The sequence below is a fragment of the Staurois parvus genome, unplaced genomic scaffold, assembly GCF_062004578.1.
Source record: "Staurois parvus isolate SC_StPar_1 unplaced genomic scaffold, SC_StPar_1.0 ptg000011l, whole genome shotgun sequence".
In the NCBI taxonomy this organism is placed as follows: Eukaryota; Metazoa; Chordata; class Amphibia; order Anura; family Ranidae; genus Staurois; species Staurois parvus.
Genome location: NW_028317807.1, coordinates 36729781 through 36754260, shown reverse-complemented (window position 1 = coordinate 36754260; position 24480 = coordinate 36729781). Strand labels below are relative to the sequence as shown.

The window sequence follows — 24480 nt, the reverse complement described above, 5'->3', positions numbered from 1 at the left end:
GGAGTGGGGGTGGGGCTTAGCCCCGTTCTGTGTGTCTTATGGACACATAAAGTAGGGCTCTGGAGTGAGCACACATGAATGTCCCCAGAGCAAACAGCTTGCTATGGGGGCACTTGGCAGGGGACACCAGAAGAGGAGGATTGGGGCTGCTCTGTGCAAACCTATTGCATGGAGCAGGTAAGTATAACATGTTTGATATTTTAATGAAAAAAAAAACTAGCTTTACAATCACTTTAAGGTTATATTGTAAAGCAGAAGTATGGCAGTGTGCTTTACAAATGTGCTTTCAGCTCCACTTGCACTAGCATGGAGCCAACTTCACAGATTTCTGTCTGCAGCGTTAGGCGAAGAGAAGTCCAGGAAATAGAAGCAGACTCTACACCGTGTAATCCTTTTCTATATGTCCTGCTTTCATATAAATCATGCAGTCAGTCTTTGAATACATCCTTTTCTAAGGCTACAAATGTTGCTCTTCCCATGTACTTCCTACAGCACTTCCTGTGCACATCTGAGCTGGACTAACGGTGTGCCAATGCACAGTGCACAGGAACATTCTGTTTTAGTTAAAACAGTAAAAGCTTCTGCTTAAATATGCTCACATCCATAGGAAGTTCATACAAAAAGTCAACAGGATGTTCACAGCACAGGGAGAGAAAACAAAAAGTAACTAGAAAACTGCATTGTTATTATACTGCTCTACAAAAGTCCTGCTTTAAATACGTGAAAATTGTGGTTAGGAAATCATATCTATAAAGGAAAAGCACTCATGTTTATTCACCTAATCTAAAGAATACTCACCATATATATCTAAATGATATGGTAATTCTTCATTTTATGTCTTATACTAGTGTAAAGCTATTTAGGATTAGCATGTACCTCTATTTTTTAGCTGCAGATGGCTACAGCCATATGAATATACATTATCAAAATTAACTATGGTACCCCTAATGTAGTTAGCAAACAGTTAAACATGATTTGCATTTACAATTACTGGTTGAGTGAACTTCTATTTTCTCCTTTTTGTTTGGTTATGTTGAGCTAATCAGCTGTTCCTTGTACATTTCCTCAGCTTACCTTTCACTTAACATGATCTGACAAGAATAGTTCCATAAGCACCAGAAATGACCTTGCTAATTTCACAAGCAACGTCTGGTGCCAATGGAGCAACTGAAAAAGTATGCATTTTTTTACAGCTCCCATCCTCTACTAAAAGATTTGACTTCCTCTACTCTTCTGATGGCAACCTAAGTGCCCTTAAGGTCCTGTGGGTGAGAACTGCAAATCCAGCATATTTATCACTGGAGCTTCATAGTGATGATAAACTCTACTCACTGTCTCACCACGTGGTCCAACAGGTCCATCAGATCCTTTAAGTCCAAAATCTCCAGGCTCACCCTAAAAAAAGGAAAATATTAAAAATAATGAACTACAATTACAGACAAATGTAACGTGGTCAATCAACACACCTAATAATAATTACAGTTTGTAATGTTTAGTTGGTTTGCCTATTGTGTGCATTTACAATCATAGTAACCTCCGTTTTTAGCTACTACCGTTGTAAAAACCCCTATATACTAAAGGACTGATAAACCTACAATAAAATTTAAATTTCTAAATGAAGTCTGAATAGCATTTGAAGGAAAGTTAGTAAAGGGTTTCAGGAAACTATTAGATCTAAAAATATTTTAGATAAAAGCTGATGTGAAGGCAAACATCTAAATTCAAAGTATGAAAAACTTATAGGGGAGCTAGTATACCTGCCAAAAGATTTATATTCCTGTCTATCCAGTCCTGTGAATAACTCAACCTTGCTAAACTGCAGGAATAGGTTGGTGACCTGACCTTTCTCTACTTCAGTTAAGCAATATAAATACACTTTGTTCACCTTTCTGCCCTCCATGTCTCCAGCCTGTTATTAGACAGTGAAGGAGAAGCAGCAGACTGATTAGCTCATTATGCTGTTTACACCTATTTTTTTGTTTACAAACCGTTTTATTGTATAAGAGTAGACTGTAAAACAACAGTACATTTTCAAATGATACTTTCAGCAAAAACAAGGCACTTTTGAAAAGTACAATACAGAAAAGTATATTAACATAAAAAAGAGAAGAAATAGAAAAGAGTAAATTACGAGTACATGAAATACGTAAATGATAAGGTAAGCTGAGTGATACATCTGTCAACAGTATATGTCAGTCAACTTTCACTGAGAATGTTGTTAATCATGCAATAAATGTCTACAATCTCTCCATGACTCCCATTTTTTATCAAATAAGTGCATCTTATCCAGTAGGGTATAATGAATGTGTTCCATGAGCATTACGGCATCAATTCTGTGTAAAATGGAGGCCAAGGGTACAGCATTGGACCTCCAATGTAAGGCAATAGACCATAAAGTGGCAAAACATATAGTATGTATCAATCTCAGATTGGCATCAGAGACCCCTGGGATATGGGCCCCCAATAGACAGGTCTGTATAGACAGTCATATCTGGGTACCCGACAGTGAGGTAGCCACCTCAGATATCTTGCACCAAGTCAAAGATATGGTCGGCAATCCCAGAATATATGAACCAAAGTACCTGTGAGGCCACAGCCCCGGAAACATAAAGGGGAGGTTTGTGGAAACAATACATGTAGTCTTGATGGGGTATAATACCATCTGGTTAAAACCTTAAGGGCTGTCTCACGAACAGAAAGAGATCTAGAACTCTTGCATATGTTATCCACCATGGAATCCCAATCCTCATCTGAAAAAGTGATACCACTATCCTCCTCCCATTTTTGTCTGTATAAAGGGGGTGTATGAAAAAGGCAGATCAAAAATTGGTGATAAAGATCAGAAATAAGACCCCTACCCCTGGGAGAGTCACGGCTGATACATTCAAAAAAGGAAATCGGAGAAGATGGCATAAGGCCAAAGTGTGAATTTAAAAAGTGTCTAATCTGTCAGTAACGAAGGTACTCACGAAGAGGAACATCAAATAACACGCGCAGCATATCAAAGATAATGTAAGATCCTCCTCTTTGAAAATCAGATAATCTGATAAAGGTTCAATCATACCACCAACGAAACATTTGAGGGGAAGAAAAAGCTGCAACAAAAGTAGGATCACCAAAAAATTTACACCTATTTTTGTGGAGATATAATAGCCAGAAGGAGGAAGTACAGAAGGCAGTGGGAGAAGCAGGTGCCTGATACTCTCAGACATGATGAATGCTGATGATTCTGCTGAAGGCTTTAGCTCTTCACCACAGCAAAGCTGGAGTCACGACCCACCAGAGAAAGTATGAAGAGTCTTTTATTGCAAGCCATCTGGTTGGACAGAGTTGCTTTAATTGTTTTCTAATGAATACATAACTTAATTTATTTGTGCTTTTATAACTACCGAGAGTTCAGATTTAAGTTGTAACTATGTAAAGAATTTTACTTTGCTTAACTGCGACTCCATAAATCTCACTAAAATGGAGATAGAGGGAACCTCTCTTCAGTATCTTTTAGAATGATAGATAAGATATAAAGATTTACAATGATCATGCTGCATCAAAGTTAGGGAAAATTCATATGCATCTTTGCATTTAGTAAATTTTTCCTATGTGGGCAACTTGAATTCTAAATTTTGCTTTAATTTATTTCAATGTCCAAATAATATTCTAAGCAATGATGAAGCTAAATTTAATGTGAGGAAACTTAACAGAAAACCATCTTTGCTAACTCAACAGCAGTGGTTTCTTTGTATTAGTACAGGAAAAAATGTCTTACAGTTTAAAACTACACAATGGCAGATAATAAACCACTAACATCTCTCTTTTATAATTTTTATACTAGGAAGAAGGTGAGTATAGAGACTGATAAGGTATGTTTGTGGCTGATATAAAAACATTGTAGCTGGAGACAAACCTTGCGCCCAAGTTGTCCGGGTCTGCCACGATCACCAACAGATCCAGGCGTGCCTCCTGCTCCCTAGTTGAATTTAGAACATAATATTGTATATCCAGATGTAAGACCATTATTATACACAATCATTTCCTTTATTCATATTTATCCTCTATATCTAGATTTGTAAATACTGCCATAACTGTATTTTTCTGTTATTATTCTGTAGACATTACTCTAACTCCATAAGTAGTGTAATTATAACATATAACTAAAGAACTGAGATGATTATTTTCTTATCCGTATGCTATGGATTTCCTGATGTGTTCTCAACTTATTTGCATTTACATTAACATTTTGAGGCTAAGATTCACCATCACAAATGGCATGAAACCGGGTGAAGCATATCAACATATAATCACTATTATAACATGCCAAGCATGAACACATTATGGTTACATCTACACTAATTTATTCCAGAATTTATGTCCAGGTAACTCACCCTTGGTCCTGGGCTACCTTGTTCTCCCCTTGTGCCTGGTGAACCCTGTTGTCCTGGAGGACCCTTTATATGAGACAACCAAGCAGGATGTAAAGAGGTAAACAACTTAGCATGGACATGGTTTGTCAGGTTTTTTATTTACTTAGAATTGCTTACCTGAGGACCCCTTAGCCCTTGATCTCCAACCCCACCAGCAGCACCATTAGTCCCTCTATTACCCTAGAGAATAGGATAAATAATTACATGGATACACATGTTTACAGTTAGAGACATGTGTGCATTGTTTTTATACACAACTTTGATTCATCCTAAGAACAATTACCATATATTCCTTACATCTACACATATGGTAGCTTTCAAAATTACATTTTAAAAGGGAGGACATATTGACAACACGACTGCATGTAATAATAGTATGTTGATAGTATTATTATTAATATTTAAATAACACTTAAATTGTGTGTAATACGTTGATAAAGTTGGACTTATTCAATATAGTTTGGAGCCATGCTTGAAAAAGTAGATACATTATGAGCAAGCACTGAACTGAAAAACAAAGTAAAGACAAATATATTGTAACTACAGAGAATATAATATTTATGATAAAATAGCAACATGGCATGAAAAAAAACTTGGTACTCTTCCATTACCAAAAAAATTATTTGTATTTACCTAGTCACAAACAATAGGAAATGTTTTGAGAGATGTACCTTAACTCCAGGAGGTCCTCTACGGCCTCGAGATCCCTACAAGGCAACAAAAGAGGGATTTATAACATAGTAATTATAGGAAAAGGCAAGATGATGGGTTGTTATGCTTAAAGGAGAAGTAGAGCAAAAGCTCCTTTGGCCCTACTTCTCCTATGGATCATAGGTGTGCACTCGTGTGACCCAGTTTCAGCCAACAATGGGCTAAAGTTTGCTATCAGCTAATGTCAAAAAGCTGGTAGAGGCTCTGGAGAGATCCCAATTTTAATGCTGAGATCTGCCCAGATGGCAGCTGGCTCAGCCTTTCATTGAGCTGCTGTAAGCCTGAGCCAATCACTCCCACCCCCTGCACAGTCCCACGCTCCAGTGAGCGCTTCAGGGTTAGAGCATAGAGCTGGTGACTGACAGTCATTGACTCTCTGCAGACTGAAGACTGAGAACTGAGTGATCAGTGGTCTTTGATTGCTCAGTTCTTGTAGTTGGAGATGGCAGGGGACAGATGCAGCATCGGGTCAATGCTTCATCCACCTAGGTGAGTTTAACTGTTTGTTTTTATTTAAACCCAAGCTTTTTTTTTTTAAATGAACTTTATATAATCAAATCAAGAATATTAACGATATCTATATTTATTTTAAAAAAAACATTTCTAGGCATTGATAAATAAAATCTTATAATTATTATTACTGTCAAATAAGGTTTAAGTTTACCTTTAAGAAAGTAAGGTGCTTCCCATAGCAACCTCTCAGATTTTGGTTTGGAAGTTGTCATCTGTGTCATCAGTCTGTCACATCTCAATTTTTTATTATTTCAGTTGAGAGACAAGTACTATCTATAGCTTGTATAATACAACTCCTACCATTGGAACTCCCTGACTTGGTATTAAGAGTGTAAGAACAAAAGCTGCCACAATCATACTTCCTTTCGGAAAAAAGGTTAGGCTTTGTATTATTCCCCTACAGCCACTATTACGCTGTTACACTGATGACATATATAATGAAATTTAGTCTGATAGAAAAGTTGGATGTTGCCTTAAAATTAGGAGCTAAATATCAGAAAAGAATCTGGGATGTGTAGCTAGGCCTGGTTTCTACTTCATGGCCATGGTGTTTTGCAATGATATTTATTATCTACTAACATTGCCACAATGCTTGGCCCACAGTGACTGGCGACATCTCTGAACTTTCTTCATATAATACAGGTCAACCCTACCTTTTTGTGCTTATAAAATAATCTAATGCAATACTCACAGCTTTTCCTGGAGAACCTGCTGCTCCTGCTGTACCATCTCTTCCAGGCTCACCCTGTAGACAGTGAAATAATCTATTACGTCTTGCTATAAAACATTCTGAAAAGCTTTTTTTTTTTATTTTCATTTGTGTGGTATGAATCTGCCAACAATGAAAGACATATGCAATATATTTATTTTAAGAAAAAAGCACAGCTAGATTGCTAAATTAATACAATAAACTTCTTCAAATTAGTTTGCTTCTAATTTATGGAACAAAGAATGGCACATGTAATAATTAGTTTATAGAAGAATGTGAACCTCAGAAGACTCTAGTCCAAGTGTACAGCTCCTATGGAGTCCTTTTTATTTAATGGCTTTCTTTGAACTATATATTCACTCATAACTGATCATTTCATTATGGGAAACAGGTGGGTTTATAAAATGTAAAGATAACAGTTAGATATGCAGCATTACACCAAAGTTCTGCTGCTATGTATAAATTGATTGCTTCTATATTAGTCCAAAGTTTTACCCTTTCAAGTGAATAACTGGTTCTGCTAACGTTCCCTGAGCTATAAGAAAGTGAATAGATGTTGAAAGTGATTAAAGTAGACATTCCAATCAAATGATCTCTAGAGCAGAGCTGAGAACAGGTATAATTCCACTTTTAGCTTTTGACATGCTTCACAATTAAAGTGCGGTGATCATGACAGTACATGTGTGTAGATATATATATATATGATATAGCTTATTCCCAGCCAACAACCAAGGATACTTTACCACACTTCCTGCTTCTCCTTTTCCTCCCTTTGGTCCTCTCTGAAGTGAGTCAGTTCCTGGTTCACCCTAAGAATTAACAGAAGTGAAAGTTAATAGTCAAGTTAATTATTTGTTGAGTATTGCATGTGCAAGATAAGAAAAATCAGGTGACATTTTTTTGTTTGTTATATTCTATTCCCAAATTGAGCACAACTGCTACATTTTTAAATAATGCTTCTTACAAGCTCTAAATAGCCAGCCAACAAATTAAGTTGCTTTTGTGTATTTTTTCCAGTAATGATATGAACAGATATTAGATTACTCCAGTCTTATAAAACATACATAGTCTACAGTGATCTTTGTTCTTTTTGAAAGTAGTGTTGATTAATGCTTAGAGACCAAACATGCTTTCAGATGGACAAGTCTGTCTGGCAAATGCCAGAACTGTCAAACATCCACTCTTAGACTGTTGGAGACAGATGATGATATTAAAAGTGATACGAAATACTGTATATTAGATGGTATTAAAGTAATAATAATTGCATCTTACCGGATCACCTCGCAGACCTTGTTCTCCTCTCTCCCCTCTTCCTCCTTTCTGACCTTTTTCTCCCTATAAAACACAAGGATCATTAGGTGGGCAGATTGATGATCAAGGTTTATAGAGCTAACCATAGTAGATTATTATTTAAAATAGTTTAAATTGATTAATAGCAATGACAAAATAGTTTCTCAATAGCATACCAATGGGTGATTATTTACCTTTGTCTGTATTATATCAATCTATTCACATTTTATCATCAGTGTAGAAGTAGTATATAACTGTGCTTTAACTGACAAAAGAATACAGAAAAACTACTAACCCTTGGCCCTTGGCTGCCGCCGTCTCCTGCAGATCCTGGAGTACCTCTTTTACCCTAAAAATGATAAGCATATTATGTTAAGAAACTCAAAAATATAGTTTACATTTATTATCTAGTAACAATAACGGAAATAGTTTACTCACTTCTTCTCCATCTATACCATCCAGGCCAATTTCTCCTACTTCACCCTATGGATAAAAAACAAGGTTTCATTCAATATTTTTCTTGTTTGAAACAGGTTGCAGAGACAAAGTTAGTGCGCAGGTGTTCACCAGAAAGTTTGCTGTTGTGTTAAAGCTGAGCTATAGTCATCTACTTATACCATCTAATGTAGTTCATTTTGCAATTCCTCTCAAAAGGCTACCCCCACAATAATTATTTTAATTTAATAAAGCACTAGCTGAGAGAAAAGATTTGGGGAAAGACCTGCCACCTACTAACACCCACTACATGGTCAGTAAGTAGAATGTGGCTGTGGATGAGGGACTGAGGACGGGGTTTGTCAAGGATTCATTATTTTAACTCCAAGAGGTCACAGACAATCCCCTGCTGCCTTGCATGGCCAATCAATAGGGGAAATTGCAAGCAATTTCAAATACAAAGACTTAGGATTCAGTTACTGTATAATAATTAGATTTAAAAAAAACTTAATTGGGCATAAAGATTACTTTAATGGGGTAGCTACATATCAGTTGTACATGACTAGTCCAGTGTTAAACTAGGACAAAGAACAAACATATTAGGCATGCAAGCTTGAAATGTTGTAAACTGTATGAAGAAACTTAATTGCATCATAATTTTGCTATAACACAGTGTGGCCCATTGTGGTAAACTAAGTGAAATCTGCAATATAATCTGGTTTCTAACTTTGGCAGGCGCCGAATAAAGTTCTTTGTTTAAGGGACGACTTATCTTTCAGTGTTGTTTTCACATATCAACCCAATGTGCCAACTCTTCTCTATAGTATGTACTTTTTATTTACAAAAACGTTTTCTTAAATTTCTAAATATCTGCTTATTTCCTGAATCTAAGATCTATAATCAAATTCAGAAGAAGAAATAGATACAGTAAAACTGAAGCCCCACAAAACCAGTCTGAAGAAATTCAAACACAGTGGAATGTTACAAAATAACATGTTAGAATTTAATATACTAGAAGGTACCACAAAGTTATGGTTAAGTGCTTGTACCAGTGTGGCACACCACATTGCTTTTCCATTTCTTTTCCACAAATGTAATACCTCTGAGTCAGAACACAGTTAATTTAGAAGAGGTAACATAAAATTAATGTATTAACTGACTTAATAACTGTTTTTACCCAAAGTCGTCATTTAGAGTGAAAATGATGCTCAAATCATGAAATAAGCTAAGACTATCTGTGCAATATAGTTGTCAGTTTTGAGATGTTGCAATATATTGAGCAATTGACCAAGTTTATTGACCAATAAACTTTAATAAGATTTGTCCAAACATGAATTTATGTTTGGCAATGTACACTACTGCAATCAGTTTTTGACATTTAAGAAATTTGGCAACATTTTAATATTTAAGGAATGCAAGGATGGAATGATACAATTTATACTGCATGATATTTAGAACATTTAGTTGTTTGAGCATCACTTATGCTACTTGATAATGCCAAACTATGATTATGTTGTAAAGTGCTGCATAAACTGTTGGTGCTATATAAATCCTGTATAATAATAATAGTAATATAAGTATTTAGGATATCTCACATGACTAACATTACTGTATGTAATGTTTTCAATTGTAAATGTAACATATGCTGGCTTGTATTTGAAAGCTGAGCAAAACTACTAGTTATATAGTCATATTCAACTGAATTTGTTTTGTTGCTTTAATTGTTTTATTGCCCTTTGCTGCTTGAACAGTACTGTATTATGCTGAAACTAATATGGTTGCAAATCTTACCTATGAATATCTGATCAGTCAACCCACAGGTTGTGAATTGTTGGTTTATCACAATCAAGGTCTAGTAGTCCAAGCACAATAATGGGTCTGTGCATTGGTAACTTTGGTATTTTTAACCTTTCTGAAAGAATGACCAGTTTTATATACAGATTAGATAGCTTTGCTTATGAACCATGTGCATTTCATACTGCCACGTTGTCCAAGTGATATCTTTATAGAATATTAGTCAAACTAATATCTTTTATGATGATGGAGCAAATATGCTTTCTCACATTAATGTATTTTCTATTGGAGACAGCCTGACGTGTATATCTATATTTTTTTAATGTAAAGTTTATTTTACCTTATCTCCAGTGAATCCTCGGCCACCCTAAAAAAAAAGAAAAATAATACTTTTCAGCTTGGAGGAAATATGGCTTAAGCAGTAACTCAATAGCCAAAGGCAAAGGTCACCTCACCTTGCTTCCTCTTGGACCTGGACATCCCTGGAAACCTTGTGTTCCATTCACACCAGGAGGACCTCTCTCTCCCTATAGCAGAAATAAATAAGGTCTTTTAGATGTCTTTACTCAGTATTACAAATTAAGATAATGCAGAACCTTATAGATCACTTACAACTTTTATTTGCACCAGGAAAGAGAATGGGATCATGTACTAACCATGAAAAGACTATGTAAATAAGGCATCAGAACTTACTGGTCCTCCTTCTTCTCCTGGGAAACCTTGGTGTCCTTTGAGACCCGGTGCACCCTACAAAAAAAGAGAAACATAAAAATGGTTTATTCAGCTCAGTTCTAAAGCCAAAATACAGTTACAGATTGCTGTATTTCTCTCATTAAATACTGCTATTGTGAGAAAATAGCAATGATGAACCAGTTGATAATGAATCAACTCTGATCAGAATGAGTGATTTTTTTTTTTAAATCTATCTATCTATCTATTTGGGAAAAGGAGAGAGAGACCTCTTGGTGGACTTTATAGGCACTACAACAATGGTAAATAAAAGTATTGCTTTACTGAACATACATAGACTTACATTTACGTATTGTACGTCTATGTATGTTCAATAAAGCAATACTTATATTTACCATTGTTGTAGTGCCTATAAAGTCCACCAAGAGGTCTCTCTCTCCTTTTCCCAAACAGTTTGAATAGGACGTGGCACTTGGGAGCGCTGTATATATCCCCACAGGAACCACCCTGTCTTGGGTATTTTATTTCCACAGTCTATCTATCTATCTAGCTATCTATCTCTCTATCACTGGTGCATAGGCATATATTTGTCTGCATTGTATCAGTCTTTCATGATTTTTGCTTTAATTGTAGCTTATTCCAATGATTTTCAACCAATAGCCAACCATTGCAGACCAATTTCTGTGTTCCTGAAATACAGATCAATTGACTGATTTAATTCAGAAAACATGTGTTACCATAACTTTGGATCTTTCTGAACTAAAATTTCATTGTATATTATTGGAAAATACATATGTAGGGTTAAAGCATTACTAATGTGAAGGTTTCTCTTACTAATTCTGTACTGATGGCAAGCACTCCTAAGGTTTTCAATCACTGAGTAGTATTGTTGCATTTATTTATGTATTGGAACCATGAAAAAGTAGAATATCAGATGACTGGATGTATTCAAATAATATGAGGTAATGGAAAGGGGAGAGAAAAAGAACATACAGTAACTCAGAGAACAAAAAAAACAAATAAAAAATATTGATTAAAGTCCACTTAAATATTTTAAACTAACCTTTGGTCCAATGACACCTGGAGGTCCAATATCACCTCTCTGTCCAGAACATTTACATGGCACTCCACAGCATCCTTTCTCTGCAATGTTATCCTGTGTTAGAGGAATAAAATAACACATGAGACACCTGTCCTACCAAATGAATGAAAAATTATGTATTTATTTGGAATGTGCTTGGATATTGCATTACTTGATCAAAAGTAAACTACTTATATACCCTGACCAATGTTCCTTACATGCAGATGTTGTTGATTTATTTATTTAACAAGGACAGGCTTTATTTGCCAATATGTCACTTATAAGACTCCCCCAAGAACAAGAACAAGAACCTGATTCACCTTTCACCTCTATCTGTTCAAGTTTAATTCTGAGTGGATGCTATTTTTGTATTACAGATATTTTTTCATTTGCTAAATAAAACTAACCATAACAGTCAATACCTTAGACAACATTGACTTACCAACTCTTCAATGATCTCATAATCCAGATCCACACGGTTTAATCTCAGTGGGTTATTGTAAGTGAATCCTCTTCCAAATTCTAACTGCATAATTTGATCAAACCTAGGAACACTTTCCAACCCCACAAATAGCAGCGCCTTCACTCCTGTGAAATATAATTTAAAAATATTGCAACTATTAGGTTATAGTGACAATGTGTTCTTTTTCAGTGTCCCCAGGCATTGTACAAGGAAATGCTAATTTAAAACGTTGGTACTGTGTCTAATGTCTGTCTTTGTGTAACTTTGTCTATGCAGAATAAATAAACAGGTTTGCTTTACTGCTCCCACCTTGGCAGAATATATATTTACTTCACTTCTCAATGCTCCATTCAGCCCTAGGAGTGAACAACATAGAATACCCAAACTCTGGGGTATGGAAGAGCATATAACTCATTCCTCATCATCTCTCATGAGAGAGGGGTGGTGTTTGGTGATTTACCCAGTGTTGTCACATGGGAACAAGAAGATGGTTCCTAGATCAGCACAAGTTGTGGGGCAATAAAAAGAAGGCAAGGATACGCTGCTGGGAATGAAAAGAATCCAAGGATATGCTGCTAGGGTAGATAGCATTAAAATAAATCTTTTAAAAGCACAGGTTTACATGAAAAGTCAATGCTCAGTTTTTAGGGAATGCCATTTTTATGAAATGTCAGTCAGCTGCAACTGTCTGGAACAACTGCAGGGATTTCCAAACTGAATTTTTTGGCTTTGCCCATGCCATTGCCAGCACTCTCTCACTGTGACTGACTCATGGGTCATACTGCTGAACTTTACATTCAAGTCATTTTTACAAAGTACTGTTGTGAAGGAAAACATTGCTATTTCTCAAAGTTCAACAGTGCGTATCTGTTGAGATACTAGGCTTAAATTGACTTGTTGATTCTGTAATGTTATATATTATAATAGAAGTGCTTTTTTTGGGTTCACCACTATTGTTATCACCCAGGTTTCATTGGAAAGATCTTCTCATAAACACTTACCTGAAGCCTGTAGAGCTGCAGAAGCTTGCTGCAATTCGGACATGCCAGCATCAACTCCATCTGTCATGTGGATCACCACCTGCGTATTATTGAAATAAGTATCAGCAAAACTCAATTCACCATTTACATATCTAATATTTTGGAAAATCCCCCAAACAGCGCACACTTCACTCATCAGAGCATACATTCTTTGTTAGCACCAGTGGAGATAAGGGATGCACATTTCTCTTCATCCTGAGAAATGTTTACTGAAGACTTCTCAAATACAGAATATACTGTACACACCTGATAACTGAATCAGCCACTCATTTTCCCAACAGAAACAATATGCAAATCAGGTTGCTTCACATTGTCCTGTTTAGCAATCATTCTCCACAAGAATATCTGTTAGAATCTCAGGGCACAGGCAATTCCTGGGGGAGCATGACCCCACCTCATGTTTCCCCCAGGATAGGGGAAGCTATGTTGAGTGATCATATGGCAGGCCTAAGTGTCTCTCACCACAGAGGGAACGGGGTCTTACATCAATGACTGCCTAAGCAGAAAGATTTCCTCCACTGAGCAACCAGCGTCCTTTCGCCAGATTGGGGAGAACTTTCCATCAATCACAGTAAGAAAATAGGGTCAAATCTCCCAAAAGCCCTGTAGTCAGACACATGACCAGGCTATGCTACTGGAAACAAGATTTATATTTCGTAAAGATCCCAGCATATCAATTTTTTTTCGTTCTTCACAGGTGAAAATGCAAAATCTTTGGAGAAAAGGCAGTTGTACTCTAAGTTACAAAAAGTGAAAACATGCCAAAACACACTTTAATCTGTACATATTTTTTCTTTTATGTAAAACACACAAATATGTTTTTTAAAAAAGGATTTATTTATTAGCTTAGGACTCCCCAGCCTTTTGGAATCCTGATAGATCTGAAGGTATTCTCTTTCACTCCTACTGCATACAATCAAATTGTACTCTGAGCACATGTGTTGAATTCTGTTAAGAAAAGACCGCAAGAACATTCTGTATGTTTAAAATTTTACTGAATATTCAATGAAAACATCTGAAGCATAAAAAAACAGGATTTTTGTCGTACCTCTAAAATCCATATTTGGAGTTTATTACAGCACACAGGATAAAGTATTCTGGAACCAATGGGTTATGCTACTATCTTTGGGAGATTAGACACTGGCAAATAAATCTTTAAAGACAACCCAGTATAACCCCTCCCACTTCCAGCATGGTTCAGTTTTGCTAGCAAGCAAACGTAGGAGTGCACCATAAAAACACAGGAGAGGGACTTGAATCTTGTAATGTACTCTAAGAAAAGGATTTTACAGATAAGACAAACACCCTTTTTCTTAATGGTACAATACAGAGACACATGATGAAGTATTCTAGAATCAATAGGATGTCCAAAAGTATTCCAACTGAGGGGTGGGCAACATGGGCAACAGAGCTAATAAAAGGCCCAAAAGATAAAACAACAGGTTAACCATGGTGGCTCTATAGAACCCACAAAACTGCCTGGAAAACCTTATGACTTAAGTACGCATCACCTAAGGCTTGACACTCCACTTGGTATAACTTACTGACGTGTTCAAAGAAGAAGACAATTACAAATCTGAAAAACAGATGCCTGATTCTCAACAGCTTACTAAGTACTAACTGATCTAGTAGCATGCATTGCAGAGAGCCTAAGTCCAGAGAAAGCAGGGATGAGCAATTTGCTCCTGCGCATACTATAGAAGGGTGCCCACCTGTGCAGAAGGATCTTCTAAATAGGGGCTGCACAGGCTCAGTGCAAGGTCTGAGCCCGAAGGCCAGCAAAGAGAGGAGAAGTTGAAGAAATGGTTGTAGCCCTTAGTTACCACTGTCAGGAAGTGACAAAAACACTCATGGCCCAGCAATACTGAGTTAAATCCTTAAGGGATTTGGAAGGTGACATTTAGGAAATCCAGGCTCCTGCAAAGGTGCAAGACCCTGGATTACTGCAGATGTCTCCCTTGTACACTCCCACCAGACAGAAGGGTTGGAAGGAAGAGACATGCCTCCCTCAAGATATTCACCCTTTCAATGAGCATACCTCTTAAAGGGCCTTTAGGGACAGGGTTCTACTAGAAAGGTGGACTACAGCCCTGGGCCTGTAGACTTCTCTGCAGCGTGTGCGGATGAGCTCCTTTAGCAGATTCTAGTACAGGAGAACACATTACCGGCCATACCCACATCTTTGTCATGTCTGGGTAGAGCCTCTGTAGGAGCTCTGCAATTACTAAAGAAATTTGATAGAAGAAAAATTATGTTGCTAAAAAGAAAAGTGTGTACCATAGCAGAGTGGAGATGCCTTTTCTCCTAAGACACTAGAAAAAAGGCATGTATAGAGTGGAAGGGTTTATACTGGGCTGTCTTTATAGCATTGTTTGCTAGTGCCTAATCTCATGTAGATAGCAGCATTACCCATTGGTTCCAGAATACTTCATCCTGTGTCTTGTAATAAGGGAATTTTGGGAAAATTTTATTTTTCTTACCTTAACACTGTTGGCTTCCCCAGCATTTTTGAATTTGTTCAGATATGTCTGCAGGGTTCGCCCATTCAATACATAAGGCCCTCGAGTGCCCATGGTAGTAATTTTGTCAGCCAGCTCTATACGGTAATCAGAAAAGTCAAATGCCTCCACAGGCCCTGTTCTGCCCTGGGACAAGACAGCAACTTTCACAGAAGGCTTTTTATCACCACTGCAACTTATTTTTTGCATGTTAGAAATTCGTTCCAGTATTTGTCCCAGTTTAGGCTTCAGACCTCTCTGAAATGCAAAGACATCTTGCCCAGGGCTTACATCAACATCAAATCCTATAATCACCTCCAGATTACATTCTGAAAAGAGATAATAATTATGTTACTCTAAATGTTCTTTCTGGTACATACCATGTTTGTTGTGTAATGCACACTCAGTCTAGAAAGATAAATGCACGCTAAACTAAAGCATCTGGATCTACAGGCTGATAGTATCAGTAGTCTATAGATGATTAGCCCCAGATTGTATTTAACTGATGGTAACAATAACTAATGCCATCAAATGTGTAAATGTGAACATATTTTTCAGGCGATGTAGTAGGAAATCATACTTTGTTTTGAAATGCTGCAACCAATCATTAAAATATAAAAAATGAAATGTATCAAAATTATGCCATATTCATATGTATTTTTTGAAACCAGGAGCAAAATAAATTAATTGTTGCTATTAGTATATTAGCACACACATTCAGTAAGCAGCTGCATATGGCTAGACGATTAATGGAAACATCACCAAGACTTATCTTAAATGGTCTTATATCTTCCTTAGAATGAAAGATGGGGAAATATCTGCCTGTCTTTAAATTACCTGAGCACGGGAACTGCCACGATCCAGTGTCTGTGTTGGCAGTGGCATAATCACACTACCCCAATTCTTTCCTGCTCTCCACTGTAGAGGAAAGCAAATTTTCCTTATGCAGGTACATTTCCAACAGGTTGGAAAAACTCCTTGTGTGATAATGAGCACTTCAAGTGCTTATATATTGCCACCTATGTTATTGCACCATTTGTAATTAAAGACCAATTTATAGCCAGTGAGATGAGCTTCAAATTCAGGTCAAGCATGGATTCTAGGCAAATCAAATTCTTTAGTGGTTTGCGAAAACGACAAATAAATGCAGTTGCTCCCCACCATGGAACCATCTGCTAAAAATGTACATCCTGGTCTCTTAACAAGGGTCCGGTGTCTTAGAATGCCTAATAATGGGGGCTTTGTTATATGCCAGCTCCCTAACTTTAAAGGGCCATGTTTCCAATAGCCATTTGTTAGTGTGTGTTAGAGAAGATAGGCAGAGCTGATATACAGTGCTCTACAGTGCTCCACACAGTGCTATATTGTGCTACGTTACTGTGAATTACAGTGTGGTGGGCTATATGTTATTGTGTATCCTCTTCTGTGTTCACAGTGCAAAGAACCAACTATCCTTTCTATGACTACCCTTTTCTGTGTATCAGCAGCAACCTTATTTCAGTTGCAGTTTAGCTGCTGACCCTTGAAATGGGGAGCAACAGTGTGCTGGCTGCCTCGGCAGCACTTAGTAGGCCAGTGGATCTCTGTAACACAATAAGCGCTGAAGCGTCTTACTTGCACTGCAGTCAGTGTGCTATCTTAGAGTGCCTTCAGTGGAGCAGACCATTTTTTTATGGAAAAATCCTCCTGTGCTCTGAGACTCTCTTTTATAAAAAATTAACCAGTCCTGGATTAAAAATGCTTACAAATCTCCTGCTTCTGATTCTACTGACTACATTTTCTTTGTCATGCAGCCCATAATAAAAATGGCTTTTCCACATTACCAACCTCTGCCACATGTGCTGACCTGCCGCCATTTCCAGCTCCTTCTACCATTACTAACTCCTGCCACCTCTCTTAATCTGCCAGTACCATCATCAGCAGTTCCTGCCACCTCTGCTCTTCTACCACCATTACCAGCTACTACCACCTCTACTGGTTTCCACCATTACCAGGTTCAGAAAACTTTATTGTAATGCTACCATTACCAGATCCTGTCACCTCTCCTGACCTATTCCGGAATTCTACATATTGTTTCCACAGCTGGACCTTAGCTGCAAAATGTGTAATATTTATTTCAGGTTAAATCTTGCATTACACCTCAAAATTTTCAGCCTATTCCTGTGCTCTAGCACTGTAAAGGTGCCACACATAATGTTTCTGCAGCTGGACCTCAGAAGCCAAACTTTTAACTTTTGCAGCAGAGTAAATCCTGTGTATTGCCTGAAATACTCGTCAGGTGCTCAGGCACTGTAGGCCTCATTTAAATGTGTGGTGGAGTTTACTGCCAATTGACAGACAGATCAAAGGTGATGTGCCATCACCTGAATGGCTGTTTTAACCATTAAATGCCCCCTGCACGCCCATGGCATGCATCTCGTGTGGTTGTTGCATGGTCACATTCACTTAAATGGGTTGTGTTTGGCAGCAGTTCAAAAAACGTGATATGTTAAATATATTTTACCATGTTGTGACCACAGCACTATATACTAACATAGCTTCTGCTTGGCAAGCAGAAAAAACGCAGGTCAACAGCCAGTTTTTACCACTCCTCAACCACACATGTGAATAAGGAGCCTAAAGGTGCCATACCTAGTGATTCTGCAGCTATAACACAGTTGCAAAATTTCTAATGTTTGTTGCAGGGTAAATCATGCTCTTTGTCTCTATGTTTGAGGCCTATTCCAGTGCTCCAGCAGTCAAAAATATTTGTGGCTATTGTCTTTCTGAAAAAATACACTCTAATTTTTATTTCAGTATATAAAGTGAATTCTTACATACTGTTCAGTGACCGAGCAATATTTGTGGCTATTGTTTCTGAAGTAATGTAATCTCTACCTTGTAGCTCCCTCTTATGTTGCAGCCTAATCAAGCTGCTTACATACTTTCCAGTGACTATACAATACTTGTGACTATTACCCCTGAAATAATATACTCTAATTTTTATTTTAGGTGTAAAAAAATCCTTGCCCCTACCTTACATTGGCCTATAAAGCTGTTAACATCGTCCAGCCATTGTACACTATGTGTGGCTATTGTCATTAAAAGAATATCGATAATTGTTTTCATTATTGGTGAAATCTGCTGCATCTCTTCCTCTTACACTGCAGTATTTGTGACTACCATGTCTAAAAAAGTACACTCTAATATTTATTTCAGTATAAAACTTGTCTCGTCTCCCCCTCCTACACTATGGCATGAACAAGTTGCTTAAAAACTTTCCAGCTCGTGTACAATATATATGGCTATTGTCTTGCAAACAATACACTCTAATATTTATTACAAGATAAAAACCTTCCTTGTCTCTCCTTATACTGTGACATAATGAAGTTTAACAGAATATGTGATTAGCCTAATGATGGCACAAAGGTGCAGTTAGAAGCAACACTGCAAAACAGTTTCAGAATGGCAAACAAAACATGCATACACTACAGACAGAAAAAAGCTGAAGAAACATATGAAAGATGAACACTCATGGACTCTTCACCATAATGTCTCAGCCACTGTGCAATATGTGTGGCCATTGTCTATCAAATAATACACACAATTTTTTCAAGATAGATCAGGCCTTGTCTTAAATTGCAGCCTAATTAAACTGGCAACATGCTGTCCAGCCACTGAACAATATGTGTGGAAGTTGTTTTTCATATAATACACAGATTATTTTTTTGCAAGACGAAACCTGGCATGTTGTTTTGAATTGTTTTTGTGCACTCTGATTTGACATTTTAGTAAAAACAGTGTAGTACTGCAAAAAAAAGCTAACAAACTATATTGTGAAACTGTGGCCACTGGCCTATTGAATGAAGTTGAGGGCTTAGCTTTGTTTAAAAATCAGGTGCTGCAGCCAAAACTATCTAAAATGCCTATTTGTAATTGTAATGAAGACATTTGGGGTGCTGCTGCTGTATTGCAACCAAACATTAATGTAAAATGTAAATCAATTACACTTCCAAAATATAGAAAGCTAGATGATGGTGTTGCTGACCCTGGGAATCGTCCTGTCCTGTAGTATCTTATACAGCTTATCAGTATCTTCAAAACATGTATTTGAATGGATTGGTGTTTTTTCCATGTCACCCTCAAAGTCCCATTAAAAGGTAGAACCTCTCTCTGCTGCACAGGATTTTTTTGTTTTGGATCCTTTCAAAAGGAGGTGGACACTCTCCTTGCCCTGCAGTAATTGTTTAATTGGTACATGTTTCCCATGGTAGTGCCCAGTTCTCCATGCCATAATTTGGACAGTCCATTGCTTCTTAGCCTTGAAAATGGCCAGAAGAGATTTTCAAGATTCACCCTTTTTATGCTTTAAGTAAACTGGCAATTTGCAATTTTTAGAATTCACAATGGGTTTGACAGTTACCCTTTGAATTGTACTCAGACATATTCACTCATCCTTAATAGCTGGTACAGTATATTTCCACATTAAAGCAAACTTATGTGTTGCTAAAGCAAGGTAAAGCCAATACCAAGTTCTTCCTGGTGTGCACGTGTATGTGACTCGCTTTCTTTCCTCTAAAATGACAGTAGTAGGGCTTGGTGATTGGCCCAGCGCTGTCATGACACCATCACAGTCTGTGCAGGCTGTGTAAGATGCAACCTGAGTGACCACCCGCACACATGGGGTTCTCTATTTTCACTCTCAGTGGCTAAAAGGAACTGCAGAGGAGCAAAAGGAAGGTAGTGCATGTTACTGGGTAAGGAGACATTAACATAAAATTAAATGATTTATTAGTGCACTGAACAAATATTGCAGGATACACATCACAAATTGGTATTATCAGTGAAAACATGCAAAGAACCATTTAAACTACAATTCTGCTATACAAATTTATTCTGCCACATTCAATATTTGTTTTAATGGACTGCAACATTTTGACAAGTGGAGGATTCATATATGTAGAGTAGCATTACAGAGAGTTTATAGTTTTAAGCAAAGAGGAACCATTCCATTGAAGATAGCAATACACAGTAAAATAAGCTGATTTGTGAAGCCAGTGCATACAAAAAGAATACCCAAGCGTCAGCAAGTAAACTTTTCATAAGATAAATATGAGGCCTGTCATTGCTGAGCTTTTTCTAAAGGTGCTAATTGCCTGAATATTATGCTGATTCTCTGGCTCTAATAATCTCTAAGTCACTGATCCAGAACTAGCAAGCATGTCAGGAAAATCAGAAATGCTTGTGGGAAGGGTGCAGTGTGGTGTGCTGTAGCAGAGATCACACAGAGGCCGAATAATATGAACTGTATATTGTAAATGCTCCAACAAGGTACGACCAGGCTCTGTGGGTGCACACAGCTGCCCAAAGCAACTTATGCGTTACACAGCAGAGATTCTGTAGCTTGACTGATGCTGACAGCTTCTGCAACGAGGACTAGGTATGCTACCTGGCCAGTCCAATCCAAGTGGGAGGCTTCCTTAGTGGAGAGAATAGTCCCTGCTCTTACCCTACTCCTCCTTTCCATGCCACTAAGTGCTGTCCCTAACAGACGGGGAACCTGTCCCTACACTACCAACTCGCATGGTGCACTTCAACCCAGAGGGTCAGGGGCTTAAATAAGCTCTGCCCTCACCTAAGGTGGCAACGGAATGTCGGAAGGGCCCAGCATCACTGAAGGAAATCATAGAGGAACTAAGTTCCTCACAAGTTCCTTCCCCTTTTCCCCTTCTGTGTTGCTGCTTTAGCTCAGCGCACCTTCAGTGGGGAGCACAGACTGCAACTGCCTAAATGCTTATCTGCATACTTTCTCTGGTTAAGTGACTGCAAGTATTTAAACCAGAATTTCACTGAAAAAGTGAATTATGGCTCATTCTCTCCCTACCCCAGACTGTAACTTTTTGGGGAAGGGTGAGGAAATACTTTTTTTTCTGTACTTCCTCAATACTTGCCTAGGTGAGGCAGCTTCCATATTTCTCTCTGTGTCAGGAAAGCTGATTGGCTTGCATGCAAGTGATATGGACCATGACTTCCTGACTGAGAACAATTTCTAATATTTTTTCTAGACTGTGGTAACCCACTTTTTTTCCCTAAGAACAACAAAAAAATTAATATATATGATTTATGGGTTCAAATGTAGTGAGTCTAATACACCTCAAAAGTATTTTTACTTTTTTTTTGACAAGCACAGGCTAGATGCGTGAAAGATTGTCTTTCAACAATCTCTTCACATATTAGCCTAAGAAAGCACAATAGTTACATGCATATACCTATGTTTACATAGACACAATTTTGTATTCCATTTCAGCTGTTCTCCCCTTTATTAGTAGCATACCTTGTGGCTGTATATAGTCAAAAAGTAAATACATGCTACCATTAAAATTGGTATTTAACTTTTGGTTAAATAAAAGAATTAAAAAAACAAAGAATTAGTAGTAGAAAAAGGAGAATAGAATGACCCACATACCTTTAACAGCACCAACCGCATCTGGACAGATACTCCTCTTCTGAAGAGCTGTATCTAAAGTGATCAGAATCTGCTCATTCAGTTCCGAAAGTGCCTGGACAGTGGGTACCCTGAAAGCACTTGGTGCTTCACTTGCAATTTTAGTAACCTCTTCATTGGTAATGCTTCCTACTCCGATGGAAAAGACTTTGACTCCCTTGCTGGCTAGAGCTTGTGCTGCAGATTGTCCATCACTGACTGACTTTGCCCCTGTGATAATGAAAGCAACCTGAGGAACACCTGTACCAATTCTGCTGCCTGCTTCTTTAACAAAGTGCTTGTCTTGCAAGTGTCGAATAGCTATGCCAAGGTTAGCCAGACGTCCTCCTTTAAACTCTGCTTTGGTCACAGCATCCATGATCTGGTCACGGTTGTCATGGTCTTTTAGGAAAAATTCATCAGTCACATCTGAATTATATTGAGCCAGACCTATCTGAATGGCATCTTCTTCTTCAATCACAGCATCCACTATACCAGAGACAAATTGAAGGACCTCCTTGAAGTTATCTCTTCCTAAATTCATGGAACCATCCACAAGGAAAACAACATCAGCTTCTTTCTTCCCAGCTAAAAGAGAATAGTAGGTATGTACCTTTTAGATATCTGTGTCACTGGCATTCATGCTATCTGTTATACAGCAAAATGTATTGTAGCTTATGCTTCAGAGCTGCTCTAACTACAGCAGGACTGCTTGTAAAATATGTTGACGCAATAATTTTTATATGGTAGTGCCAGAAAAATTTACACCCATTAGTGTCAGTACATCAGTCAGTAAATTCTCCTGTGAGTTCAGGGTCGGGGCGAGTCATGACGCTCTGTGCTCACGGGAAATGGATTGAATGGCACTCAACCCAGAAGAGGAAATGTATTGGTCAGCGAGTGAGTCTGCAAAGGACAAGGACAAAGTCAGCCAGTGCTGCTTTTTAAATTTTTAAAGTATTAAATAGCTTTAGAAAATTCCAGGGAAATGTAGTCATCTTGCTTATATTGAAATTAATTTGGAGGCTATCACTGAAAAATGTTTGAAAATCCTAGTGCCTGGCCGAATTACTGGCCAAGAACAGGTATACACCAAGTGAAGTCAGTGTGAAGTCATAAAGTTTGATCTGTATACTTGTTCTGGGTCTGTGAATAAATAATGAAATCTGAGTATCAGCATGGCAGCTAGGGAACTTGATTTTTAGAAGATGAGGACAACAATGAGAACTTCAATGTTCCCTCTCTAAATGCAGGTTTCCTTTAACATGGGCAATGCATTCCTGGAGACCTGCCTTAAAAAAATGTCCTCTCAAGTATATCAATTCTATTAAAGTAGTATATCTATATCCAAAACCTTTCATCTAGTTTCGGGTAAGGGTTAGAACATCTGTCAGGTTGCCTTGGTGACCATTATCACTGGAACAGAAAGTAAAGGAAATGCTAAATTTACAGCTGTCACTAGCATAAGAATAGCTGTGAAAACTTCCAGTAGAGCATACAGTAAGTTGTAGTGACAACTATCTAAGAGGATCTTTCCTCTCACTTCCTGTATCTCTGGGAGAGACATCCACCCAATGTGACACAAAAAGAAGACAGTGATTTTAACTAGAGATGAGCGAATTATTCAAAAATTCGATTCGGCTGATTCGCCGAATTTGCGGGAGAAATTCGATTCGATGCGAATTTATTTGCCGCGAATTTAACTTATTTAAAGGGTTTCTAGGCTTCAGAGAGCCTTTATATTAGTGCAGAACACTGTACCTTTAATTTAAATGCCCTTGGAGTCTGCTGGGGAAGAGAAATAATACTGTCAGTCAGTATGACATGCAGATGAGTGCCGTCGATCTTAGAATCACCGCACACTTCACTCATTTGGGCAGTCACGGGGCACGACGAAGAAGAAGAAGAAGAATGAAAAGAAGAATGAAAAGAAGAAGAATGAAAAGAAGAATGAAAAGAAGAAGAAGAAGAATGAAAAGAAGAAGAAGAAGAATGAAAAGAAGAAGAAGAATGAAAAGAAGAATGAAAAGAAAAAGAAGAAGAATGAAAAGAAGAATGAGAAGAAGAATGAAAAGAAGAATGAGAAGAATGAAAAGAAGAATGAAAAGAAGAAGAAGAAGAATGAAAAGAAGAAGAGAAAGAATGAAAAGAAGAATGAAAAGAAGAAGAAGAAGAATGAAAAGAAGAAGAAGAAGAATGAAAAGAAGAATGAAAAGAAGAAGAAGAAGAATGAAAAGAAGAAGAAGAAGAATGAAAAGAAGAATGAAAAGAAGAAGAAGAATAATGAAAAGAAGAAGAAGAAGAATGAAAAGAAGAATGAAAAGAAGAAGAAGAATGAAAAGAAGAAGAATGAAAAGAAGAATGAAAAGAAGAAG

The 24480-nt window shown here is 37.5% G+C and overlaps 1 protein-coding gene across 1 annotated transcript in view; it reads right to left on the bottom strand.

Annotated features, from left to right (window-relative positions):
* COL6A3 (collagen type VI alpha 3 chain) overlaps positions 1-24480 on the bottom strand; it is a 171005-nt gene that overhangs the window by 44909 nt on the left and 101616 nt on the right. Inside the window, exons 11-28 of the mRNA XM_089672429.1 lie at positions 22088-22693; positions 15625-15971; positions 13106-13184; positions 12084-12229; positions 11624-11716; positions 10564-10617; positions 10326-10397; positions 10211-10237; positions 8080-8124; positions 7937-7990; positions 7624-7686; positions 7095-7160; positions 6334-6387; positions 5090-5125; positions 4536-4598; positions 4380-4442; positions 3902-3964; positions 1333-1395 (exon numbers count right to left, since the gene is read on the bottom strand). Of these exons, the coding sequence (XP_089528555.1) occupies positions 1333-1395; positions 3902-3964; positions 4380-4442; positions 4536-4598; positions 5090-5125; positions 6334-6387; positions 7095-7160; positions 7624-7686; positions 7937-7990; positions 8080-8124; positions 10211-10237; positions 10326-10397; positions 10564-10617; positions 11624-11716; positions 12084-12229; positions 13106-13184; positions 15625-15971; positions 22088-22693 (1994 nt within the window). The remainder of the gene's footprint in view (positions 1-1332; positions 1396-3901; positions 3965-4379; positions 4443-4535; positions 4599-5089; positions 5126-6333; positions 6388-7094; positions 7161-7623; positions 7687-7936; positions 7991-8079; positions 8125-10210; positions 10238-10325; positions 10398-10563; positions 10618-11623; positions 11717-12083; positions 12230-13105; positions 13185-15624; positions 15972-22087; positions 22694-24480) is intronic.